Source organism: Oncorhynchus mykiss, chromosome 31, assembly GCF_013265735.2.
Source record: "Oncorhynchus mykiss isolate Arlee chromosome 31, USDA_OmykA_1.1, whole genome shotgun sequence".
Lineage (NCBI taxonomy): Eukaryota > Metazoa > Chordata > Actinopteri > Salmoniformes > Salmonidae > Oncorhynchus > Oncorhynchus mykiss.
The window spans coordinates 3,990,716-4,014,499 of NC_050571.1; the positions used below are offsets into that span (position 1 = coordinate 3,990,716).

General features: G+C 44.1%; 1 protein-coding gene across 6 annotated transcripts in view; it reads right to left on the reverse strand.

Annotated features, from left to right (window-relative positions):
- LOC110489654 (PDZ and LIM domain protein 7) overlaps positions 1-23,784 on the reverse strand; it is an 89,251-nt gene that overhangs the window by 21,800 nt on the left and 43,667 nt on the right. For 3 of the 6 annotated variants that reach the window (XM_036970443.1, XM_036970445.1, XM_036970444.1), the window contains exons 6-8: positions 12,688-12,732; positions 12,288-12,442; positions 10,370-10,406 (exon numbers count right to left, since the gene is read on the reverse strand). The exons of 1 other annotated variant lie outside the window; for it this stretch is intronic. In XM_036970443.1, the coding sequence (XP_036826338.1) occupies positions 10,370-10,406; positions 12,288-12,442; positions 12,688-12,732 (237 nt within the window). Of the gene's footprint in view, positions 1-10,369; positions 10,407-12,287; positions 12,443-12,687; positions 12,733-15,238; positions 15,250-23,784 lie in introns of all 6 variants that reach the window. 2 more of the 6 variants (XM_036970446.1, XM_036970447.1) reach the window with 1 other exon arrangement.

The following is a 23,784-nucleotide window of genomic DNA, read 5'->3' on the forward strand; positions in this document are numbered from 1 at the left end:
ACAGTATAGTATGGTAGTATAGTATTGCAGAGTACAGTATAGTATGGTAGTATAGTATTGCAGCGTACAGTATAGTATGGTAGTATATACTTGCATAGTACAGTATAGTGTGGTAGTATAGTATTGCAGAGTACAGTTATAGTATGGTAGTATAGTATTGCAGAGTACAGTATAGTATTATGGTATTGTAGTGTACAGCATAGTAGGGTAGCATAGTATTGCAGAGTACAGTATAGTATTATGGTATTGTAGTGTACAGCATAGTACTATGGTATTGTAGTGTACAGCATAGTATGGTAGTATAGTTTTGCAGAGTACAGTATAGTATGGTAGTATAGTATTGCAGAGTACAGTATAGTATGGTAGTATAGTATTGCAGAGTACAGCAAAGTATGGTAGTATAGTATTGCAGAGTACAGTATAGTATTATGGTATTGTAGTGTACAGTATAGTATGGTAGTATAGCATTGCAGAGTACAGCATGGTATGGTAGTATAGTATTGCAGAGTACAGTATGGTATGGCAGTATAGTATTGCAGAGTGCAGTATAGTATGGTAGTATAGTATTGCGGAGTACAGTAGTATAGTATTGCAGAGTACAGTAGAGTATTATGGTATTGTGGTGTGCTGTATAGCATGATAGTATAGTATTGCGGTGTACAACATAGTATGGTAGTATAGTATTGCAGAGTACAGTATAGTGGAGTACAGTACAGTTCAGTGGAGTACAGTACAGTGGAGTACAGTACAGTGGAGTACAGTACAGTGGAGTACAGTACAGTGGAGTACAGTACAGTATAGTGGACAGTATAGTGGAGTACAGTATAGTGGACAGCATGGTGGACAGTACAGTATAGTGGACAGTACAGTGTAGTGGACAGTATGGTGGACAGTACAGTGTAGTGGACAGTATAGGGGACAGGACAGTATGGTGGACAGAACATTATAGTGGACAGTATGGTGGACAGATGGTGGACAGTACAGTGTGGTGGACAGTATAGTGGACAGTACAGTATAGGGGACAGTATAGGGGACAGTATAGGGGACAGTACAGTGTAGTGGACAGTATAGGGGACAGGACAGTATGGTGGACAGAACATTATAGTGGACAGTATGGTGGACAGATGGTGGACAGTACAGTGTGGTGGACAGTATAGTGGACAGTACAGTATAGTGGACAGTATGGTGGACAGTATAGTGGACAGTACAGTATGGTGGACAGCATGGTGGACAGTACAGTGTAGTGGACAGTATGGTGGACAGAACAGTATGGTGGACAGAACATTATAGTGGACAGTATGGTGGACAGTACAGTGTGGTGGACAGTATAGTGGACAGTACAGTATAGGGGACAGTATAGGGGACAGTATAGTGGACAGTATAGTGGACAGTATAGGGGACAGTATAGTGGACAGTACAGTATAGGGGACAGTATAGGGGACAGTATAGTGGACAGTATAGGGGACAGTATAGTGGACAGTACAGTATAGGGGACAGTATAGTGGACAGTATAGGGGACAGTATAGTGGACAGTATAGGGGACAGTATAGTGGACAGTACAGTATAGGGGACAGTACAGTATAGGGGACAGTATAGGGGACAGTATAGGGGACAGTATAGGGGACAGTATAGGGGACAGTACAGTATAGTGGACAGTATAGTGGACAGTATAGGGGACAGTATAGTGGACAGTATAGGGGACAGTATAGGGGACAGTATAGTGGACAGTATAGGGGACAGTATAGTGGACAGTATGGTGGAGTACAGTATAGTGGACAGTACAGTATAGTGGACAGTACAGTATAGTGGACAGTACAGTATAGTGGACAGTATAGTGGGAAGTATAGTGGACAGTATAGGGGACAGTATAGTGGACAGTATAGGGGACAGTGTAGTGGACAGTATAGGGGACAGTATGGTGGACAGTACAGTATAGGGGACAGTATAGTGGACAGTATAGGGGACAGTATAGTGGACAGTATAGTGGACAGTACAGTATAGTGGACAGTACAGTATAGTGGACAGTATAGGGGACAGTATAGTGGACAGTATAGGGGACAGTATAGTGGACAGTATAGTGGACAGTATTGTGGACAGTGTAGGGGACAGTACAGTATAGTGGACAGTATAGTGGACAGTATAGGGGACAGTATAGGGGACAGTATAGTGGACAGTATAGTGGACAGTATAGGGGACAGTATAGGGGACAGTATAGTGGAGTACAGTATAGTGGACAGTACAGTATAGTGGACAGTACAGTATAGTGGACAGTACAGTATAGTGGACAGTATAGTGGGAAGTATAGTGGACAGTATAGGGGACAGTATAGTGGACAGTATAGGGGACAGTATAGTGGACAGTATAGTGGACAGTATGGTGGAGTACAGTATAGTGGACAGTACAGTATAGTGGACAGTACAGTATAGTGGACAGTATAGGGGACAGTATAGTGGACAGTATAGGGGACAGTATGGTGGACAGTATGGTGGACAGTATAGTGGACAGTATGGTGGACAGTATGGTGGACAGTATGGTGGACAGTATAGTGGACAGGATGGTGGACAGTATAGTGGACAGGATGGTGGAGTACAGCAAAGAAGGAAGAAAGATACATGACAGAAAGCAGGGGGAGGAGGAGCTGTTTTCAGATAACAGCAGTATATTTATTTATCTTATCAGAGGGAGGTGCCTGAAGAACAAGTGGAGTTCAGAACAAAAAAAAGATAGCCCTGAAAACACAGATCTAATAAAGACAGAGTTTACAGATCAAAAGACTACAAAATCAGAACTAGAACTACAGAATCATAACTAGAACTACAGAATCATAACTAGAACTACAGAATCAGAACTACAAAATCTGAACGAGAACTACAGAATCAAAACTAGAACTACAGAATCAGAACTACAGAATCAAAACTAGAACTACAGAAAACAGAACTAGAACTACAGAATCAGAACTAGAACTACAGAATCAGAACGAGAACTACAGAATCAGAACGAGAACTACAGAATCAGAACTACAGAATCAGAACTACAGAATCAGAACTAGAACTACAAAATCAGAACGAGAACTACAGAATCAAAACTAGAACTACAGAATCCGAACTAGAACTACAGAATCAGAACTACAGAATCAAAACTAGAACTACAGAAAACAGAACTAGAACTACAGAATCAGAACTAGAACTACAGAATCAGAACGAGAACTACAGAATCAGAACGAGAACTACAGAATCAGAACGAGAACTACAGAATCAGAACTACAGAATCAGAACTACAGAATCAGAACTACAGAATCAGAACTACAGAATCAAAACTAGAACTATAGAATAAAAACTAGAACTACAGAATCAGAACTAGAACTACAGAATCAAAACTAGAACTATAGAATCAAAACTAGAACTACAGAATCAGAACTAGAACTACAGAATCAGAACTAGAACTACAGAATCAGAACTAGAACTACAGAATCAGAACTAGAACTACAGAATCAGAACTAGAACTACAGAATCAAAAGAAGAACTACAAAATCAGAACTAGAACTACAGAATCAGAACTACAGAATCAGAATAACGGAATAAAGAATAGAACAGGAAGAACAGCCTGAACAGTTCCAACAGCTGTGTAGCCCCCCCCCCCCCCCCCCCTCCTCAGATAACTCTGAGTAACATACAACCCAGCCCTGGGTCAGATACATACGTCAAATACTGTAGAAATCTTGAGGTGCACTTGATTTGGGACAGGCCCGAAGCTCAACCCCCCGACGCACCTCAGGTATTTGTTCAATCAATCAATCAATGTATTTGACGTATGTGTTGGCTCCCAGGTCTGCTACAAACACAAGGTTATCAACACTGACTCCTCAAGTCAAGGAGGAGACGTGAAGGTGACAGACGTATTGATTAGTGATCATAGATCCTCTATTTGATCGATCAAATGAACTTGTTTCTTCTTCCTCCCTCTGTATATCTGACGGGTGTGTTATCTGCCATTCGTTGAATATCGGGCTATCATCGTTTGAGTCGTCGTCGTGATGGCTGTCGATCGCTTTGCATGTTGCCGTGGTGAAGCTCAGGACTTGATGTTGAGGGCCCGTGCGGACCTCTCGTGGTGCCAGTCCCTCAGACGGGCGTAACGGGGGCTCTTAATCTCTGTAAGGAACTTTTCCCTAACCACCCGGAGAGAAGAGAGAGAGGTGGAGAGGAGAGAAAAGTGGGAGGAAATGAAGACAGAAATATGTCGAACAGACAGAGAATTCACCATGCAACGGTAAAACTACATCACAACTCATTACGGTAAAACCACATCACAACTCATTACGGTAAAACCACATCACAACTCAATATGGTAAAACTACATCACAACTCATTACGGTAAAACTACATCACAACTCATTACGGTAAAACTACATCACAACTCATTACGGTAAAACTACATTACAACTCATTATGGTAAAACTACATCACAACTCATTACGGTAAAACCACATCACAACTCATTACGGTAAAACTACATCACAACTCATTACGGTAAAACCACATCACAACTCATTACGGTAAAACTACATCACAACTCATTATGGTAAAACTACATCACAACTCATTACGGTAAAACCACATCACAACTCATTACGGTAAAACTACATCACAACTCATTATGGTAAAACCACATCACAACTCATTATGGTAAAACTACATCACAACTCATTACGGTAAAACTACATCACAACTCATTACGGTAAAACTACATCACAACTCATTACGGTAAAACCACATCACAACTCATTACGGTAAAACTACATCACAACTCATTATGGTAAAACTACATCACAACTCATTACGGTAAAACTACATCACAACTCATTACGGTAAAACTACATTACAACTCATTATGGTAAAACTACATCACAACTCATTACGGTAAAACCACATCACAACTCATTATGGTAAAACTACATCACAACTCATTACGGTAAAACCACATAACAACTCATTACGGTAAAACCACATCACAACTCATTACGGTAAAACTACATCACAACTCAATACGGTAAAACTACATCACAACTCATTACGGTAAAACTACATCACAACTCATTATGGTAAAACTACATCACAACTCATTACGGTAAAACTACATCACAACTCATTATGGTAAAACTACATCACAACTCATTATGGTAAAACTACATCACAACTCATTACGGTAAAACTACATCACAACTCATTATGGTAAAACCACATCACAACTCATTACGGTAAAACTACATCACAACTCATTATGGTAAAACTACATCACAACTCATTATGGTAAAACCACATCACAACTCATTACGGTAAAACTACATCACAACTCATTATGGTAAAACTACATCACAACTCATTACGGTAAAACCACATCACAACTCATTACGGTAAAACCACATCACAACTCAATACGGTAAAACTACATCACAACTCATTACGGTAAAACTACATCACAACTCAATACGGTAAAACTACATCACAACTCATTACGGTAAAACTACATCACAACTCAATACGGTAAAACTACATCACAACTCATTACGGTAAAACTACATCACAACTCATTACGGTAAAACTACATCACAACTCATTACGGTAAAACTACATCACAACTCATTACGGTAAAACTACATCACAACTCATTATGGTAAAACTACATCACAACTCATTATGGTAAAACTACATCACAACTCATTATGGTAAAACCACATCACAACTCATTACGGTAAAACTACATCACAACTCATTACGGTAAAACCACATCACAACTCATTACGGTAAAACCACATCACAACTCATTACGGTAAAACTACATCACAACTCAATACGGTAAAACTACATCACAACTCATTACGGTAAAACTACATCACAACTCAATACGGTAAAACTACATCACAACTCATTACGGTAAAACTACATCACAACTCATTACGGTAAAACTACATCACAACTCATTACGGTAAAACTACATCACAACTCATTACGGTAAAACTACATCACAACTCATTACGGTAAAACTACATCACAACTCAATACGGTAAAACTACATCACAACTCATTACGGTAAAACTACATCACAACTCATTACGATAAAACTACATCACAACTCATTACGGTAAAACTACATCACAACTCAATACGGTAAAACTACATCACAACTCATTACGGTAAAACTACATCACAACTCATTATGGTAAAACTACATCACAACTCATTACGGTAAAACTACATCACAACTCATTACGGTAAAACTACATCACAACTCATTACGGTAAAACTACATCACAACTCATTACGGTAAAACTACATCACAACTCATTACGGTAAAACTACATCACACCTCAATACGGTAAAACCACATCACAACTCATTACGGTAAAACCACATCACAACTCATTATGGTAAAACTACATCACAACTCATTATGGTAAAACTACATCACAACTCATTACAGTAAAACCACATCACAACTCATTACGGTAAAACTACATCACAACTCATTACAGTAAAACCACATCACAACTCATTACGGTAAAACTACATCACAACTCATTACGGTAAAACCACATCACAACTCATTACGGTAAAACCACATCACAACTCATTACGGTAAAACTACATCACAACTCATTACGGTAAAACCACATCACAACTCATTACGGTAAAACCACATCACAACTCATTACGGTAAAACTACATCACAACTCATTACGGTAAAACTACATCACAACTCATTACAGTAAAACTACATCACAACTCATTACGGTAAAACTACATCACAACTCATTACGGTAAAACTACATCACAACTCATTACGGTAAAACCACATCACAACTCATTACGGTAAAACCACATCACAACTTATTACGGTAAAACTACATCACAACTCATTACGGTAAAACTACATTACAACTCAATACGGTAAAACTACATCACAACTCATTACGGTAAAACTACATCACAACTCATTACGGTAAAACCACATCACAACTCATTACGGTAAAACCACATCACAACTCATTACGGTAAAACCACATCACAACTCATTACGGTAAAACCACATCACAACTCATTACGGTAAAACCACATCACAACTCATTACGGTAAAACTACATCACAACTCATTACGATAAAACCACATCACAACTCATTACGGTAAAACTACATCACAACTCATTACAGTAAAACCACATCACAACTCATTATGGTAAAACCACATCACACCTCATTACGGTAAAACCACATCACAACTCATTATGGTAAAACTACATTACAACTCATTACGGTAAAACCACATCACAACTCATTACGGTAAAACCACATCACAACTCATTACAGTAAAACCACATCACAACTCATTACGGTAAAACTACATCACAACTCATTACAGTAAAACCACATCACAACTCATTACGGTAAAACCACATCACACCTCAATACGGGAAAGTGGTCCTGGAAAAAAGATTTGTACATCTCACCAAACCACCTGTATATCTCACCAAACCACCTGTATATCTCACCAAACCACCTGTATAACTCACCAAACCACCTGTATAACTCACCAAACCACCTGTACAACTCACCAAACCACCTGTACAACTCACCAAACCACCTGTACAACTCACCAAACCACCTGTACAACTCACCAAACCACCTGTACATCTCACCAAACCACCTGTATAACTCACCAAACCACCTGTACAACTCACCAAACCACCTGTATATCTCACCAAACCACCTGTATAACTCACCAAACCACCTGTATAACTCACCAAACCACCTGTATAACTCACCAAACCACCTGTATAACTCACCAAACCACCTGTACATCTCACCAAACCACCTGTATAACTCACCAAACCACCTGTACATCTCACCAAACCACCTGTATAACTCACCAAACCACCTGTATAACTCACCAAACCACCTGTATATCTCACCAAACCACCTGTACAACTCACCAAACCACCTGTACAACTCACCAAACCACCTGTATATCTCACCAAACCACCTGTATATCTCACCAAACCACCTGTATAACTCACCAAACCACCTGTACAACTCACCAAACCACCTGTATATCTCACCAAACCACCTGTATAACTCACCAAACCACCTGTATATCTCACCAAACCACCTGTACATCTCACCAAACCACCTGTATATCTCACCAAACCACCTGTATATCTCACCAAACCACCTGTATATCTCACCAAACCACCTGTATATCTCACCAAACCACCTGTATAACTCACCAAACCACCTGTATAACTCACCAAACCACCTGTACAACTCACCAAACCACCTGTATATCTCACCAAACCACCTGTATAACTCACCAAACCACCTGTATATCTCACCAAACCACCTGTACATCTCACCAAACCACCTGTATAACTCACCAAACCACCTGTACATCTCACCAAACCACCTGTATAACTCACCAAACCACCTGTATAACTCACCAAACCACCTGTATATCTCACCAAACCACCTGTATAACTCACCAAACCACCTGTACAACTCACCAAACCACCTGTATATCTCACCAAACCACCTGTATATCTCACCAAACCACCTGTATAACTCACCAAACCACCTGTACAACTCACCAAACCACCTGTATATCTCACCAAACCACCTGTATAACTCACCAAACCACCTGTACAACTCACCAAACCACCTGTATATTTCACCAAACCACCTGTACAACTCACCAAACCACCTGTACAACTCACCAAACCACCTGTACAACTCACCAAACCACCTGTACATCTCACCAAACCACCTGTACATCTCACCAAACCACCTGTACATCTCACCAAACCACCTGTACATCTCACCAAACCACCTGTACATCTCACCAAACCACCTGTATATCTCACCAAACCACCTGTATATCTCACCAAACCACCTGTATATCTCACCAAACCACCTGTATATCTCACCAAACCACCTGTATAACTCACCAAACCACCTGTATAACTCACCAAACCACCTGTATAACTCACCAAACCACCTGTACATCTCACCAAACCACCTGTACATCTCACCAAACCACCTGTATATCTCACCAAACCACCTGTACATCTCATCAAACCACCTGTATAACTCACCAAACCACCTGTATATCTCACCAAACCACCTGTATATCTCACCAAACCACCTGTATAACTCACCAAACCACCTGTATAACTCACCAAACCACCTGTATAACTCACCAAACCACCTGTATATCTCACCACCTGCTGTCTATAAGTCTCTAACTCAACTGTTGAGTTCTACTAGACGTCTTTAAAGACGAACTCAGCGAGATGAAGACATCACCATCATCGACCTGTGGCATGGCCCACATTGGGAAGTAGGACGTTTTGTGTGACATGATTCATCTTGCAGAGTGTACCTTTATCGGTAGCTGGAACACACAAGCATGTCAGCATCGGCCATAACTTTACAGTAGCACACTTCACAACACAGCCTTTAAACACACAGACTAAACCAAAGTCAGCTGTAGATATCACACAGACTAAACCAGAGTCAGCTGTAGATATCACACAGACTAAACCAGAGTCAGCTGTAGATATCACACAGACTAAACCAGAGTCAGCTGTAGATATCACACAGACCAAACCAGAGTCAGCTGTAGATATCACACAGACCAAACCAGAGTCAGCTGTAGATATCACACAGACCAAGCCAGTCAGCTGTAGATATCACACAGACTAAACCAGAGTCAGCTGTAGATATCACACAGACTAAACCAGAGTCAGCTGTAGATATCACACAGACTAAACCAGAGTCAGCTGTAGATATCACACAGACCAAACCAGAGTCAGCTGTAGATATCACACAGACCAAGCCAGTCAGCTGTAGATATCACACAGACTAAACCAGAGTCAGCTGTAGATATCACACAGACCAAACCAGAGTCAGCTGTATATATATCACACAGACTAAACCAGTCAGCTGTATATATATCACACAGACTAAACCAGTCAGCTGTAGATATCACACAGACTAAACCAGAGTCAGCTGTAGATATCACACAGACTAAACCAGAGTCAGCTGTAGATATCACACAGACTAAACCAGAGTCAGCTGTAGATATCACACAGACTAAACCAGAGTCAGCTGTAGATATCACACAGACTAAACCAGAGTCAGCTGTAGATATCACACAGACTAAACCAGAGTCAGCTGTAGATATCACACAGACTAAACCAGAGTCCGTTGTAGATATCACACAGACTAAACCAGTCAGCTGTAGATATCACACAGGCATAGCTTTATAAACACACAGGCTTTATAAACACACAGGCTTTATAAACACACAGGCTGTTTACCTGGCCCTCTTCATTGTCTCATCGTCTGGGTCCTGCACTGAGAGAGCCAGGGGGAAACACAGTATCAGAACGACCCGATTACATTTTACACTGATGTTAAGATACAACTATTGACTCCTTTCTGGGGCCACGTGTAAACGTTCTCTCCCTCTCTCCTGGGCCTCATGTCCCATCTGGGGCCCCGTGTAAACGTTCTCTCCCGGGCCTCTAGTCCCATCTGGGGCCCTGTGTAAACATTCTCTCCCTCTCTCCTGGGCCTCTAGTCCCATCTGGGGCCCTGTGTAAACATTCTCTCCCTCTCTCCTGGGCCTCTAGTCCCATCTGGGGCCCCGTGTAAACATTCTTTCCCTCTCTCCTGGGCTTCTTGTCCTCTTTGGACCACTGACACCTTTCTCTCAACTACACTTACATGTTTTAAAGAATAGAGAAATGTCATATGGTATATTATTGTCTATGTACAGTATTGTAACAATGTTCAAGTAGTTGAAGTGTGGAAGGGAAGATAAATATAGTTTCTATTTACAATGTTGTTTGTTCTCCACTGGTTGCCCTTTTCTCATGACAACAGGTCACAAATCTTGCTGCTGTGATGGCACATTGCAGTACTTCGCCGAACAGATATGGGAGTTTATCGATGTTTCATTTATTTTCTAATTCTTTGTGGGTCTGTGTAATCTGAGGGAAATATCTATCTCTAATATGGTCATACATTGGGCAGGAGGTTAGGAAGTGCAGCTCAGTTTCCACCTAATTTTGTGGGCAGTGAGCACATAGTCTGTCTTCTCTTGAGAGCCATGTCTGCCTACGGCAGCCTTTCTCAATAGCAAGGCTATGCTCACTGAGTCTGTACATAGTCAAAGCTTTCCTTAAGTTTGGGTCAGTCACAGTGGGCAGGTATTCTGCCAATGTGTACTCTCTGTTTAGGGCCAAATAGCATTCTAGTTTGCTCTGTTTTTTGGTTGATCCTTTCCAGTACGTAAAATTGTTATCTGTTTGCTTCCTCATAATATGGTTTAGTCTAAATGTGTTTTCTGTCCTGGAACCAGCTGGCTGAGGAGATTCATCTCCATGTATATCTCTCTGTAGGTGAGGGATTTGTGGTGGATTTTGTGAATTGTTGGTTGGTTAGTAAGACCCCAGACCTCACAACCATTCTGGGCAACGGGTTCAATAACTGATTGTAGTACTTTGTGCCAGATCCTAATTGGGATGTAGAGTTTTAGGTTCCTTTTGATGGTGTAGAAGGCACATCGTGCCTTGTCTCTTAGATCCTTCAAATCCTTGTGGAAGTTACCTGTGGTGCTGATGTTTAGGCTGAGGTAGGTGTAATTCTTTATGTGCTCTAGGGCAGCCAGTGTCTATTTTTTAATTTGTAATTGTTGTCTTGGCGACTGGACATTTTTTTTTAAGCAATTATTTTTGTCTTACTGAGATTCACTGTCTGGGCCCAGGTCTGTCAGGGCCCAGGTCTGTCAGGGCCCAGGTCTGTCAGGGCCCAGGTCTGTCAGGGCCCAGGTCTGTCAGGGCCCAGGTCTGTCAGGGCCCAGGTCTGTCAGGGCCCAGGTCTGTCTGGGCCCAGGTCTGTCTGGGCCCAGGTCTGTCAGGGCCCAGGTCTGTCAGGGCCCAGGTCTGTCAGGGCCCAGGTCTGTCTGGGCCCAGGTCTGTCTGGGCCCAGGTCTGTCAGGGCCCAGGTCTGTCAGGGCACAAGTCTGACAAAATCTGTGCGGAAGATCTAGGTGCTGCTGTAGGCCCTCCTTGGTTGGGGACAGAAGCACCAGATCATCAGCAAACAGTAGACATTTGACTTCAGATTCTAGTAGGGTGAGGTGGGGTACTGCAGACTGTTCTAGTGCCCTCGCCAATTTGTTGATATTTTTAATGTTGAAGAGGGTCTTCTCTCTCTCGACCACTGACTCACTGTAGTCGGTGCCTGTGAGCTGGGCCAACATACGGAAGGAGCGGGACTGGGTAGTGCCCGTGCGGGGCTGCCAATCCTGAGTGTCCTCGATTAGCCTCTTCTTGCTGCGGTCGTTGGGGATGAACATGGGGATGCCATCCACCCGCAGACCGTGCCTAGTACACACCACAACGTCACCACAATGTTAATATAACGTTGAACGGAACATGCACAGTACACACTCAACGTTCCAACAACACACTACTATATAGACACACTTCTATATAGGCACCGTGTCAATATGTCCCCTCTGACACCGTGTCAATATGTCCCCTCTGGCACCGTGTCAATATGTCCCCTCTAGCATGGCTCTAATGACCAGCGGTCAAATAGGTTGGACCATAATGCATCTGTCTCTTACTTCTCGTGTTGGTAAATCTGGTGATCATAGAAAGCTTGATCATCTCTGCAGGGGGGAGGAGGAAGAGGAGTAGATGGGGCAGGGATGAAGAAAATAAGGGGAGAAGAGGCAGGAGGAAGAGGAGAGGGAGGAGGAGAGTGGAAAGAGGGAGGGCAGGAGGAAGAGGAAAGGGGGAGAGAGGGCAGGAGGGAGAGGAGAAGATGAGGAGGGAGGGAGGGCAGGAGGAAGAGGAGAGGAAGAGAGGATGAGAGGAGGGAGGGAGGGCGGGCAGGAATAGAGGTTGAGAGGAGGGAAGGCAGGAGGAAGAGGAGAGGGCAGGAGGAAGAGGAGAGGATGAGAGTACGGACGGAGGAAGGACAGGAGGAAAAGGAGAGGAAGATGATGAGAAGAGAAAATGAGAGGAAGATGAGAAGTGGGAGGGAGGGCAGGAGGATGAGAGGGAGGGCAGGAGGATGAGAGGGAGGGCAGGAGGATGAGAGGGAGGGAGGAGAGGATGAGGAGGGAGGGCATGAGAAAGAGGAGAGGAAGGAGGGAGGGTAGGAGGAAGAGAGGAGAGGATGAGAGAAGGAGAGGAGGGAGGGCAGGAGGAAAAGGAGGGGAAGAGAGGAGGAAAGGAGGGAGGGCAGGAAGAAGAGGAGAGAGAGAGAGAGAGAGAGAGATGGAGAGAGGATGAAAGGAGGGAGGGCAGGAGGAAGAGAAGAGTAGTAGAAGAGAGGGAACAACAAACAGGAGAATGAGAGACATACTGTTAGATAAAGAATTAATGAACTACAGTGGGGCAAAAAAGTATTTAGTCAGCCACCAATTGTGCAAGTTCTCCCACTTAAAAAGATGAAAGAGGCCTGTAATTTTCATCATAGGTACACTTAAACTATGACAGACAAAATGAGAAAACAAATTCAGAAAATCACATTGTAGGATTTTTAATGAATTTATTTGCAAATTATGGTGGAAAATAAGTATTTGGTCAATAACAAAAGTTTATCTCAATACTTTGTTATATATCCTTTGTTGGCAATGACAGAGGTCAAACATTTTCTGTAAGTCTTCACAAGGTTTTCACACACTGTTGCTGGTATTTTGGCCCATTCCTCCATGCAGATCTCCTCTAGAGCAGTGATGTTTTGAGGCTGTTGCTGGGCAACACGGACTTTCAACTCCCTCCAAAGATTTTCTATGGGGTTGAGATCTGGAGACTGGCTAAACCACTCCAGGACCTTGAAATGCTTCTTACGAAGCCACTCCTTTGTTGCCCGGGCGGTGTGTTTGGGATCATTGTCATGCTGAAAGACCCAGCCACGTTTCATCTTCAATGCCCTTGCTGATGGAAGGAGGTTTTCACTCAAAATCTCACGATACATGGCCCCATTCATTCTTTCCTTTACACGGATCAGTCGTCCTGGTCCCTTTGCAGAAAAACAGCCCCAAAGCATGATGTTTCCACCCCCATGCTTCACAGTAGGTATGGTGTTCTTTGGATGCAACTCAGCATTCTTTGTCCTCCAAACACGACGAGTTGAGGTTTTACCAAAAAGTTATATTTTGGTTTCATCTGACCATATGACATTCTCCCAATCTTATTCTAGATCATCCAAATGCTCTCTAGCAAACTTCAGACGGGCCTGGACATGTACTGGCTTAAGCAGGGGGACACGTCTGGCACTGCAGGATTTGAGTCCCTGGCGGTGTAGTGTGTTACTGATGGTAGGCTTTGTTACTTTGGTCCCAGCTCTCTGCAGGTCATTCACTAGGTCCCCCGTGTGGTTCTGGGATTTTTGCTCACCGTTCTTATGATCATTTTGACCCCACGGGGTGAGATCTAGCGTGGAGCCCCAGATCGAGGGAGATTATCAGTGGTCTTGTATGTCTTCCATTTCCTAATAATTGCTCCCACAGTTGACTTCTTCAAACCAAGCTGCTTACCTATTGCAGATTCAGTCTTCCCAGCCTGGTGCAGGTCTACAATTTTGTTTCTGGTGTCCTTTGACAGCTCTTTGGTCTTGGCCATAGTGGAGTTTGGAGTGTGACTGTTTGAGGTTGTGGACAGGTGTCTTTTATACTGATAACAAGTTCAAACAGGTTCCATTAATACAGGTAACGAGTGGAGGACAGAGGAGCCTCTTAAAGAAGAAATCTTGCTTGTTTGTACAGGTCTGTGAGAGCCAGAAATCTTGCTTGTTTGTAGGTGACCAAATACTTATTTTCCACCATAATTAGCAAATAAATTCATTAAAAATCATACAAAGTGATTTTCTGGATTTTTTCCCCTCATTCTGTCTGTGTCTGTCATAGTTGAAGTGTACATATGATGAAAATTACAGGCCTGTCTCATCTTTTTAAGTGGGAGAACTTGCACAATTGGTGGCTGACTAAATACTTTTTTTGCCCCACTGTATGTTACTGCTGAACTATGTGACTGCTGAACATTGTTACTGTTTCTACTGCTAAGAGAAAAACCTTCACTAAACATTACTAACCACTAGCTCAGATACTGACAGGAAGTCTATGATTTAACATTCAAGTAAAAAGGAAGTAAAGAGAGTTTACTGACTTCTCATCCATCTGCGTAGTGAAGGAGGAGAAGAAGAAAGAAGGAGAAGAAGAGAGGAGGAGAAGAAGAGAAGGAGAGAGAAGGAGAAGAAGAGAAGGAGAGAGGAGGAGAAGAAGAGAAGGAGAGAGGAGGAGAAGAGAAGGAGAGAGGAGGAGAAGAGAAGGAGAGAGGAGGAGAAGAGAAGGAGAGAGGAGGAGAAGAAGAGAAGGAGAGAGGAGAAGAGAAGGAGAGAGGAGGAGAAGAAGAGAAGGAGAGAGGAGGAAAAGGAGAGAGGAGGAGAAGGAGAGAGGAGGAGAAAAGGAGAAGAGAGAACAGAAAGAAGATGGGGGGGGGTCAGTTTGGAAAAACAAGACAACAGTTTTGTTAGAACTTGTCAAATCGACAATAGTTGCAGAGAACAGTCAACAGCGAGGAGACAGAGTCGTTGTGAGATGCAGAGTATCGTGCAGTGGGGTGAAAACACACACAGGTTTTCATTGTTGACGGGTTCTGTCAGAGACACACAGCACGGGGTGTTCCGATGGCTGTCACACAAAAGGCAGGCTGTGTGACACATCTGGAACGCATCGTGTCCCCGTCTCCCACTCCCTGATTCAGAACAGATCCGTTTCAAGTTGATGTCTGCATTGAGTGTTTGCCTAACTTCTAAAACTATTTATTCATTTAAACACTTTATTTATTTAAACACTTTTTTTTCAATAAATATCTGACCTGTATATTTAAATCCATCAAATGGTGTACAATTCCAATATCTACGCAGAAAGTAAAGTTATTTACGACCGACCAGAAAGCCAAATTATGTCCCTTGCGTTCTATAACAATGCCGTAATAAATGGAGTGTGATTGGACTGATGACATCATGACAGCTCTGTGCAAATACACCAGACCTGCTAGTGTACAACATGCCTAGACATTGGACACGTTCCCTGCTTTGTTCCGTATCACCCAAACGATCTATCACGCCCATAAACTAGATTACTACTGTCTGGTGGAAAGGCCTCAAATTCAACCTGGTTTTCTGAAGAAGTAAAAATATGCCAGAAGGATTGGGGATATATTCCATTTCAACACAGCCAATTCAGGAAGTAAACTGGTAATTCCAATTTTCCTCAAAGTTTCTCGATGAGGAACAATTGGAATTTCCGTTTACTTCCTAAATGGAAATGGAATTGACCCGAACCCTACAGAACGCTGTTTGCGTATTTGCACGTCAAAAAAAAGTTACGTCGAATTAACACTATTCGACGCGTCAGCTAGCTATCTTTAGCTTGGTACCTGTCTGGAAGCAATGCAACCAGGCTTAAAACGATGACCAGAAACTGCAATCATTTTCAATATTCTTAGCAATGACTAAGTATTAGCTAGGCAGCCACTTGTTCATGAACTTAACTGGGCCAGCTAGATTGATTTATTTTACCTTTATTTAACCAGGTAGGCAAGTTGAGAACAAGTTCTCATTTACAACTGCGACCTGGCCAAGATAAAGCAAAGCAGTTCGACACATACAACAACACAGAGTTACACATGGAATAAACAAACATACAGTCAATAATACAGTATAAACAAGTCTATATACGATGTGAGCAAATGAGGTGAGATAAGGGGGGTAAAGGCAAAAAAGGCCATGGTGGCAAGGTAAATACAATATAGAAAGTAAAACACTGGAATGGTAGTTTTGCAATGGAAGAATGTGCAAAGTAGAAATTAAAATAATGGGGTGCAAAGGAGCAAAATAAATAAATCAATAAAATACAGTTGGGAAAGAGGTAGTTGTTTGGGCTAAATTATAGGTGGGCTATGTACAGGTGCAGTAATCTGTGAGCTGCTCTGACAGCTGGTGCTTAAAGCTAGTGAGGGAGATAAGTGTTTCCAGTTTCAGAGATTTTTGTAGTTCGTTCCAGTCATTGGCAGCAGAGAACTGGAAGGAGAGGTGGCCAAAAAAAGAATTGGTTTTGGAGGTGACCAGAGAGATATACCTGCTGGAGCGTGTGCTACAGGTGGGAGATGCAATGGTGACCAGCGAGCTGAGATAAGGGGGGACTTTACCTAGCAGGGTCTTGTAGATGACATGGAGCCAGTGGGTTTGGCGACGAGTATGAAGCGAGGGCCAGCCAACGAGAGCATACAGGTCGCAATGGTGGGTAGTATATGGGGCTTTGGTGACAAAACGGATTGCACTGTGATAGACTGCATCCAATTTGTTGTAGATAACGAAGTAAGCAAGCTAGCCAGTTACCTAGCCTTGTTGCCGCAAGCTAACGTTAAATGTGACCATTACCAACCAAATACAAACACTTTCTTATAAATTAGGAGGTATTTTAGACGACAACGTCTAGCTAGATAGTTAGCCAAATATAGCTACTGAAACAGATATCATTTTGATATGTTATAGGGGGAAAACATTGTCTACATCCATCAGCTATCTTTTTTTCCCTGACCAACACCGTCCCAGAGTCTGACTCGTTTGGCAGCGGCAGGTACGTAAGACAAACCATTACCAGCGTCATAATGAACTGGTGAATCGCTGTTAGATATGAAATATGAGTGATGGTGTAATAAATATGTAATAACTTCGTGAAGAAAAAAAAACAAACATTTATGAACGTGTTCAATTATTAAAATGTGACATTCAGTCATATTCAGGTTCTTGATTTGGTCAACAAGATTAGCTGATACGTCAAATAGTGTTATTTGGCGTGCATCTTTTTTTTTTTAACTGAAAAACGCCAAGACCCAAATGGTATCCCATATAACCCTGCCTTGTAGCAGGTCACAGATTCGTTCTGAACAGGAACAGTAGGAGTTATCCTCTGTCATAAAGAAAACAGCTGTGTGAAGGAGTGGCAATTTAGTATCCTGCTGAATAATGTGGAGGGCAACCTAATCCACAAAACATACTGGAGGACAGACGGCTGGAGGACTGACGGCTGGAGGACAGACGGCTGGAGGACAGACGGCTGGAGGACAGACGGCTGGAGGACAGACGGCTGGAGGACAGACGGCTGGAGGACAGACTACTCCTTTAAACTTCAAGTACTTAAGTGGGTAATTTAGAAACTTTTCAAAAACAACTTTATACTGCATCTTTAAAACTGTTTACAACAATTGTGTTTACAACAATTGTATGACTCTTCATAGATGAGATTCATATGGCCTTGTAAACTGTTGGAAGTTGGAGCTTTTTCACAATAGCGTCAACCGTTTCTAGTGTTATAAACCCTCATTTTCTCTTTCTCAGTAATGCTGTGCTTGAGACACAGAATACAGACGTGGCCTCAACTGTTCATAACAACTTGCTCGTGTTTCTAACCTTTATCTCTCTCTATCTATGACGTGTTTTAGACCGTGGAAGAATGAGCGCTATACAGGCCAGGGGTTCAGGTCCGTGTGACTTCTCCAAGTAAGGCTAGTTCGGTAACGCAGCACCACCACAGTAAAAACCATCCTGACAGCTCAGCAGATTCTAAACGAAAGGATCCTGAGCACAGCACAGCTAAATACAGTCACAGACAACATCTAGACCTTTCCAAAAAGTCAGACCTTAACCCATCCTATCCCTTCCCCCAACCGTAAACCCCGGACCGTGAACCAAGTATCAGGCATGGAACAAGGTTAGCAAACTCCTTCAAACTTTCCCCAAACTGCCAGGTTATCTAGAAATCCTGATCAGAGGACTCTGGATTTCCTACCTACTCCCTCCTGATTGGAGGAATCTTCCAAAAGGGTTTGTAGAAAAGCCTGGATATCCCCCCCCCCATCCATGTGGAACAGTAACTCCTGGTCAGACCACCCTGTGTAGTTTAAGGCCCCCCCCCCCATCTGGAACAGTAACTCCTGGTCAGACCACCCTGTGTAGTTTAAGGCCCCCTCCCATCTGGAACAGTAACACCTGGTCAGACCACCCTGTGTAGTTTAAGCCCCCCCCCCCCCCCTCCCATCTGGAACAGTAACTCCTGGTCAGACCACCCTGTGTAGTTTAAGGCCCCTCCCCATCTGGAACAGTAACACCTGGTCAGACCACCCTGTGTAGTTTAAGGCCCCTCCCATCTGGAACACTAACACCTGGTCAGACCACCCTGTGTAGTTTAAGGCCCCTCCCATCTGGAACAGTGACTCCTGGTCAGACCACCCTGAAAGTTTAAGCCCACCCCCCCCCCCCCCCCCATCTGGAACAGTAACACCTGGTCAGACCACCCTGTGTAGTATAAGGCCCCCCCCTCCCATCTGGAACAGTAACTCCTGGTCAGACCACCCTGTGTAGTTTAAGCCCCCCACCCCTCCCATCTGGAACAGTAACACCTGGTCAGACCACCCTGTGTAGTTTAAGGCCCCCCCCCCCCTCCCATCTGGAACAGTAACACCTGGTCAGACCACCCTGTGTAGTTTAAGGCCCCCCCCCCCCCCCCCTCCCATCTGGAACAGTAACACCTGGTCAGACCACCCTGTGTAGTTTAAGGCCCCCCCCCCCCATCTGGAACAGTAACACCTGGTCAGACCACCCTGTGTAGTTTAAGCCCCCCCCCACCCATCTGGAACAGTAACACCTGGTCAGACCACCCTGTGTAGTTTAAGCCCCCCCCCCCTCCCATCTGGAACAGTAACTCCTGGTCAGACCACCCTGTGTAGTTTAAGGCCCCTCCCATCTGGAACAGTAACACCTGGTCAGACCACCCTGTGTAGTTTAAGGCCCCCCCCCCTCCCATCTGGAACAGTAACACCTGGTCAGACCACCCTGTGTAGTTTAAGGCCCCCCCCCCCTCCCATCTGGAACAGTAACTCCTGGTCAGACCACCCTGTGTAGTTTAAGGCCCCTCCCCATCTGGAACAGTAACACCTGGTCAGACCACCCTGTGTAGTTTAAGGCCCCTCCCATCTGGAACACTAACACCTGGTCAGACCACCCTGTGTAGTTTAAGCCCCCCCCCCCCCCCATCTGGAACAGTAACACCTGGTCAGACCACCCTGTGTAGTTTAAGGCCCCCCCCCCTCCTCCCCTCCCATCTGGAACAGTAACACCTGGTCATACCACCCTGTGTAGTTTAAGGCCCCCCCCCCCTCCCATCTGGAACAGTCTCTCTCTAGCCAATAAGACAAAGAGAATGTTCTCTCTCTAGCCAATAAGACAAAGAGAATGTTCTCTCTCTAGCCAATAAGACGAAGAGAATGTTCTCTCTCTAGCCAATAAGACAAATATAATGTTCTCTCTCTAGCCAATAAGACAAAGAGAATGTTCTCTCTCTCTAGCCAATAAAACAAAGGGAATGTTCTCTCTCTCTAGCCAATAAGACAAAGAGAATGTTCTCTCTCTAGCCAATAAGACAAAGAGAATGTTCTCTCTCTCTCTCTAGCCAATAAGACAAAGAGAATGTTCTCTCTCTCTAGCCAATAAGACAAAGAGAATGTTCTCTCTAAATCAAATCAAATCAAATTTTATTTGTCACATACACATGGTTAGCAGATGTTAATGCGAGTGTAGCGAAATGCTTGTGCTTCTAGTTCCGACAATGCAGTAATAACAAGTAATCTAACTAACAATTCCAAAACTACTGTCTTGTACACAGTGTAAGGGGATAAAGAATATGTACATAAGGATATATGAATGAGTGATGGTACAGAGCAGCATAGGCAAGATACAGTAGATGGTATCGGGTACAGTATGTACAAATGAGATGAGTATGTAAACAAAGTGGCATAGTATAGTATAAAGTGGCTAGTGATACATGTATTACATAAGGATACCGTCGATGATATAGAGTACAGTATATACGTATGCATATGAGATGAATAATGTAGGGTAAGTAACATTTATATAAGGTAGCATTGTTTAAAGTGGCTAGTGATATATTTACATCATTTCCCATCAATTCCCATTATTAAAGTGGCTGGAGTTGAGTCAGTGTCAGTGTGTTGGCAGCAGCCACTCAGTGTTAGTGGTGGCTGTTTAACAGTCTGATGGCCTTGAGATAGAAGCTGTTTTTCAGTCTCTCGGTCCCAGCTTTGATGCACCTGTACTGACCTCGCCTTCTGGATGATAGCGGGGTGAACAGGCAGTGGCTCGGGTGGTTGATGTCCTTGATGATCTTTATGGCCTTCCTGTGAGATCGGGTGGTGTAGGTGTCCTGGAGGGCAGGTAGTTTGCCCCCGGTGATGCGTTGTGCAGACCTCACTACCCTCTGGAGAGCCTTACGGTTGAGGGCGGTGCAGTTGCCATACCAGGCGGTGATACAGCCCGCCAGGATGCTCTCGATTGTGCATCTGTAGAAGTTTGTGAGTGCTTTTGGTGACAAGCCGAATTTCTTCAGCCTCCTGAGGTTGAAGAGGCGCTGCTGCGCCTTCTTCACGATGCTGTCTGTGTGAGTGGACCAATTCAGTTTGTCTGTGATGTGTATGCCGAGGAACTTAAAACTTGCTACCCTCTCCACTACTGTTCCATCGATGTGGATAGGGGGGTGTTCCCTCTGCTGTTTCCTGAAGTCCACAATCATCTCCTTAGTTTTGTTGACGTTGAGTGTGAGGTTATTTTCCTGACACCACACTCCGAGGGCCCTCACCTCATCCCTGTAGGCCGTCTCATCGTTGTTGGTAATCAAGCCTACCACTGTTGTGTCGTCCGCAAACTTGATGATTGAGTTGGAGGCGTGCGTGGCCACGCAGTCGTGGGTGAACAGGGAGTACAGGAGAGGGCTCAGAACGCACCCTTGTGGGGCCCCAGTGTTGAGGATCAGCGGGGAGGAGATGTTGTTGCCTACCCTCACCACCTGGGGGCGGCCCGTCAGGAAGTCCAGTACCCAGTTGCACAGGGCGGGGTCGAGACCCAGGGTCTCGAGCTTGATGACGAGCTTGGAGGGTACTATGGTGTTGAATGCCGAGCTGTAGTCGATGAACAGCATTCTCACATAGGTATTCCTCTTGTCCAGATGGGTTAGGGCAGTGTGCAGTGTGGTTGAGATTGCATCGTCTGTGGACCTATTTGGGCGGTAAGCAAATTGGAGTGGGTCTAGGGTGTCAGGTAGGGTGGAGGTGATATGGTCCTTGACTAGTCTCTCAAAGCACTTCATGATGACGGATGTGAGTGCTACGGGGCGGTAGTCATTTAGCTCAGTTACCTTAGCTTTCTTGGGAACAGGAACAATGGTGGCCCTCTTGAAGCATGTGGGAACAGCAGACTGGTATAGGGATTGATTGAATATGTCCGTAAACACACCGGCCAGCTGGTCTGCGCATGCTCTGAGGGCGCGGCTGGGGATGCCGTCTGGGCCTGCAGCCTTGCGAGGGTTAACACGTTTAAATGTCTTACTCACCTCGGCTGCAGTGAAGGAGAGACCGCATGTTTTCGTTGCAGGCCGTGTCAGTGGCACTGTATTGTCCTCAAAGCGGGCAAAAAAGTTATTTAGTCTGCCTGGGAGCAAGACATCCTGGTCCGTGACTGGGCTGGATTTCTTCCTGTAGTCCGTGATTGACTGTAGACCCTGCCACATGCCTCTTGTGTCTGAGCCGTTGAATTGAGATTCTACTTTGTCTCTGTACTGGCGCTTAGCTTGTTTGATAGCCTTGCGGAGGGAATAGCTGCACTGTTTGTATTCGGTCATGTTACCAGACACCTTGCCCTGATTAAAAGCAGTGGTTCGCGCTTTCAGTTTCACACGAATGCTGCCATCCATCCACGGTTTCTGGTTAGGGAATGTTTTAATCGTTGCTATGGGAACGACATCTTCAACGCACGTTCTAATGAACTCGCACACCGAATCAGCGTATTCGTCAATGTTGTTATCTGACGCAATACGAAACATCTCCCAGTCCACGTGATGGAAGCAGTCTTGGAGTGTGGAGTCAGCTTGGTCGGACCAGCGTTGGACAGACCTCAGCGTGGGAGCCTCTTGTTTTAGTTTCTGTCTGTAGGCAGGGATCAACAAAATGGAGTCGTGGTCAGCTTTTCCGAGAGGGGGGCGGGGCAGGGCCTTATATGCGTCGCGGAAGTTAGAGTAACAATGGTCCAAGGTCTTTCCTCCCCTGGTTGCGCAATCGATATGCTGATAAAATTTGGGGAGTCTTGTTTTCAGATTAGCCTTGTTAAAATCCCCAGCTACAATGAATGCAGCCTCCGGATAAATTGTTTCCAGTTTGCAGAGAGTTAAATAAAGTTTGTTCAGAGCCATCGATGTGTCTGCTTGGGGGGGGATATATACGGCTGTGATTATAATCGAAGAGAATTCTCTTGGTAGATAATGCGGTCTACATTTGATTGTGAGGAATTCTAAATCAGGTGAACAGAAGGATTTGAGTTCCTGTATGTTTCTTTCATCACACCATGTCACGTTGGCCATGAGGCATACGCCCCCGCCCCTCTTCTTACCAGAAAGATGTTTGTTTCTGTCTGCGCGATGTGTGGAGAAACCCGTTGGCTGCACCGCTTCGGATAGCGTCTCTCCAGTGAGCCATGTTTCAGTGAAGCAAAGGACGTTACAGTCTCTGATGTCCCTCTGGAATGCTACCCTTGCTCGGATTTCATCAACCTTGTTGTCAAGAGACTGGACATTGGCAAGAAG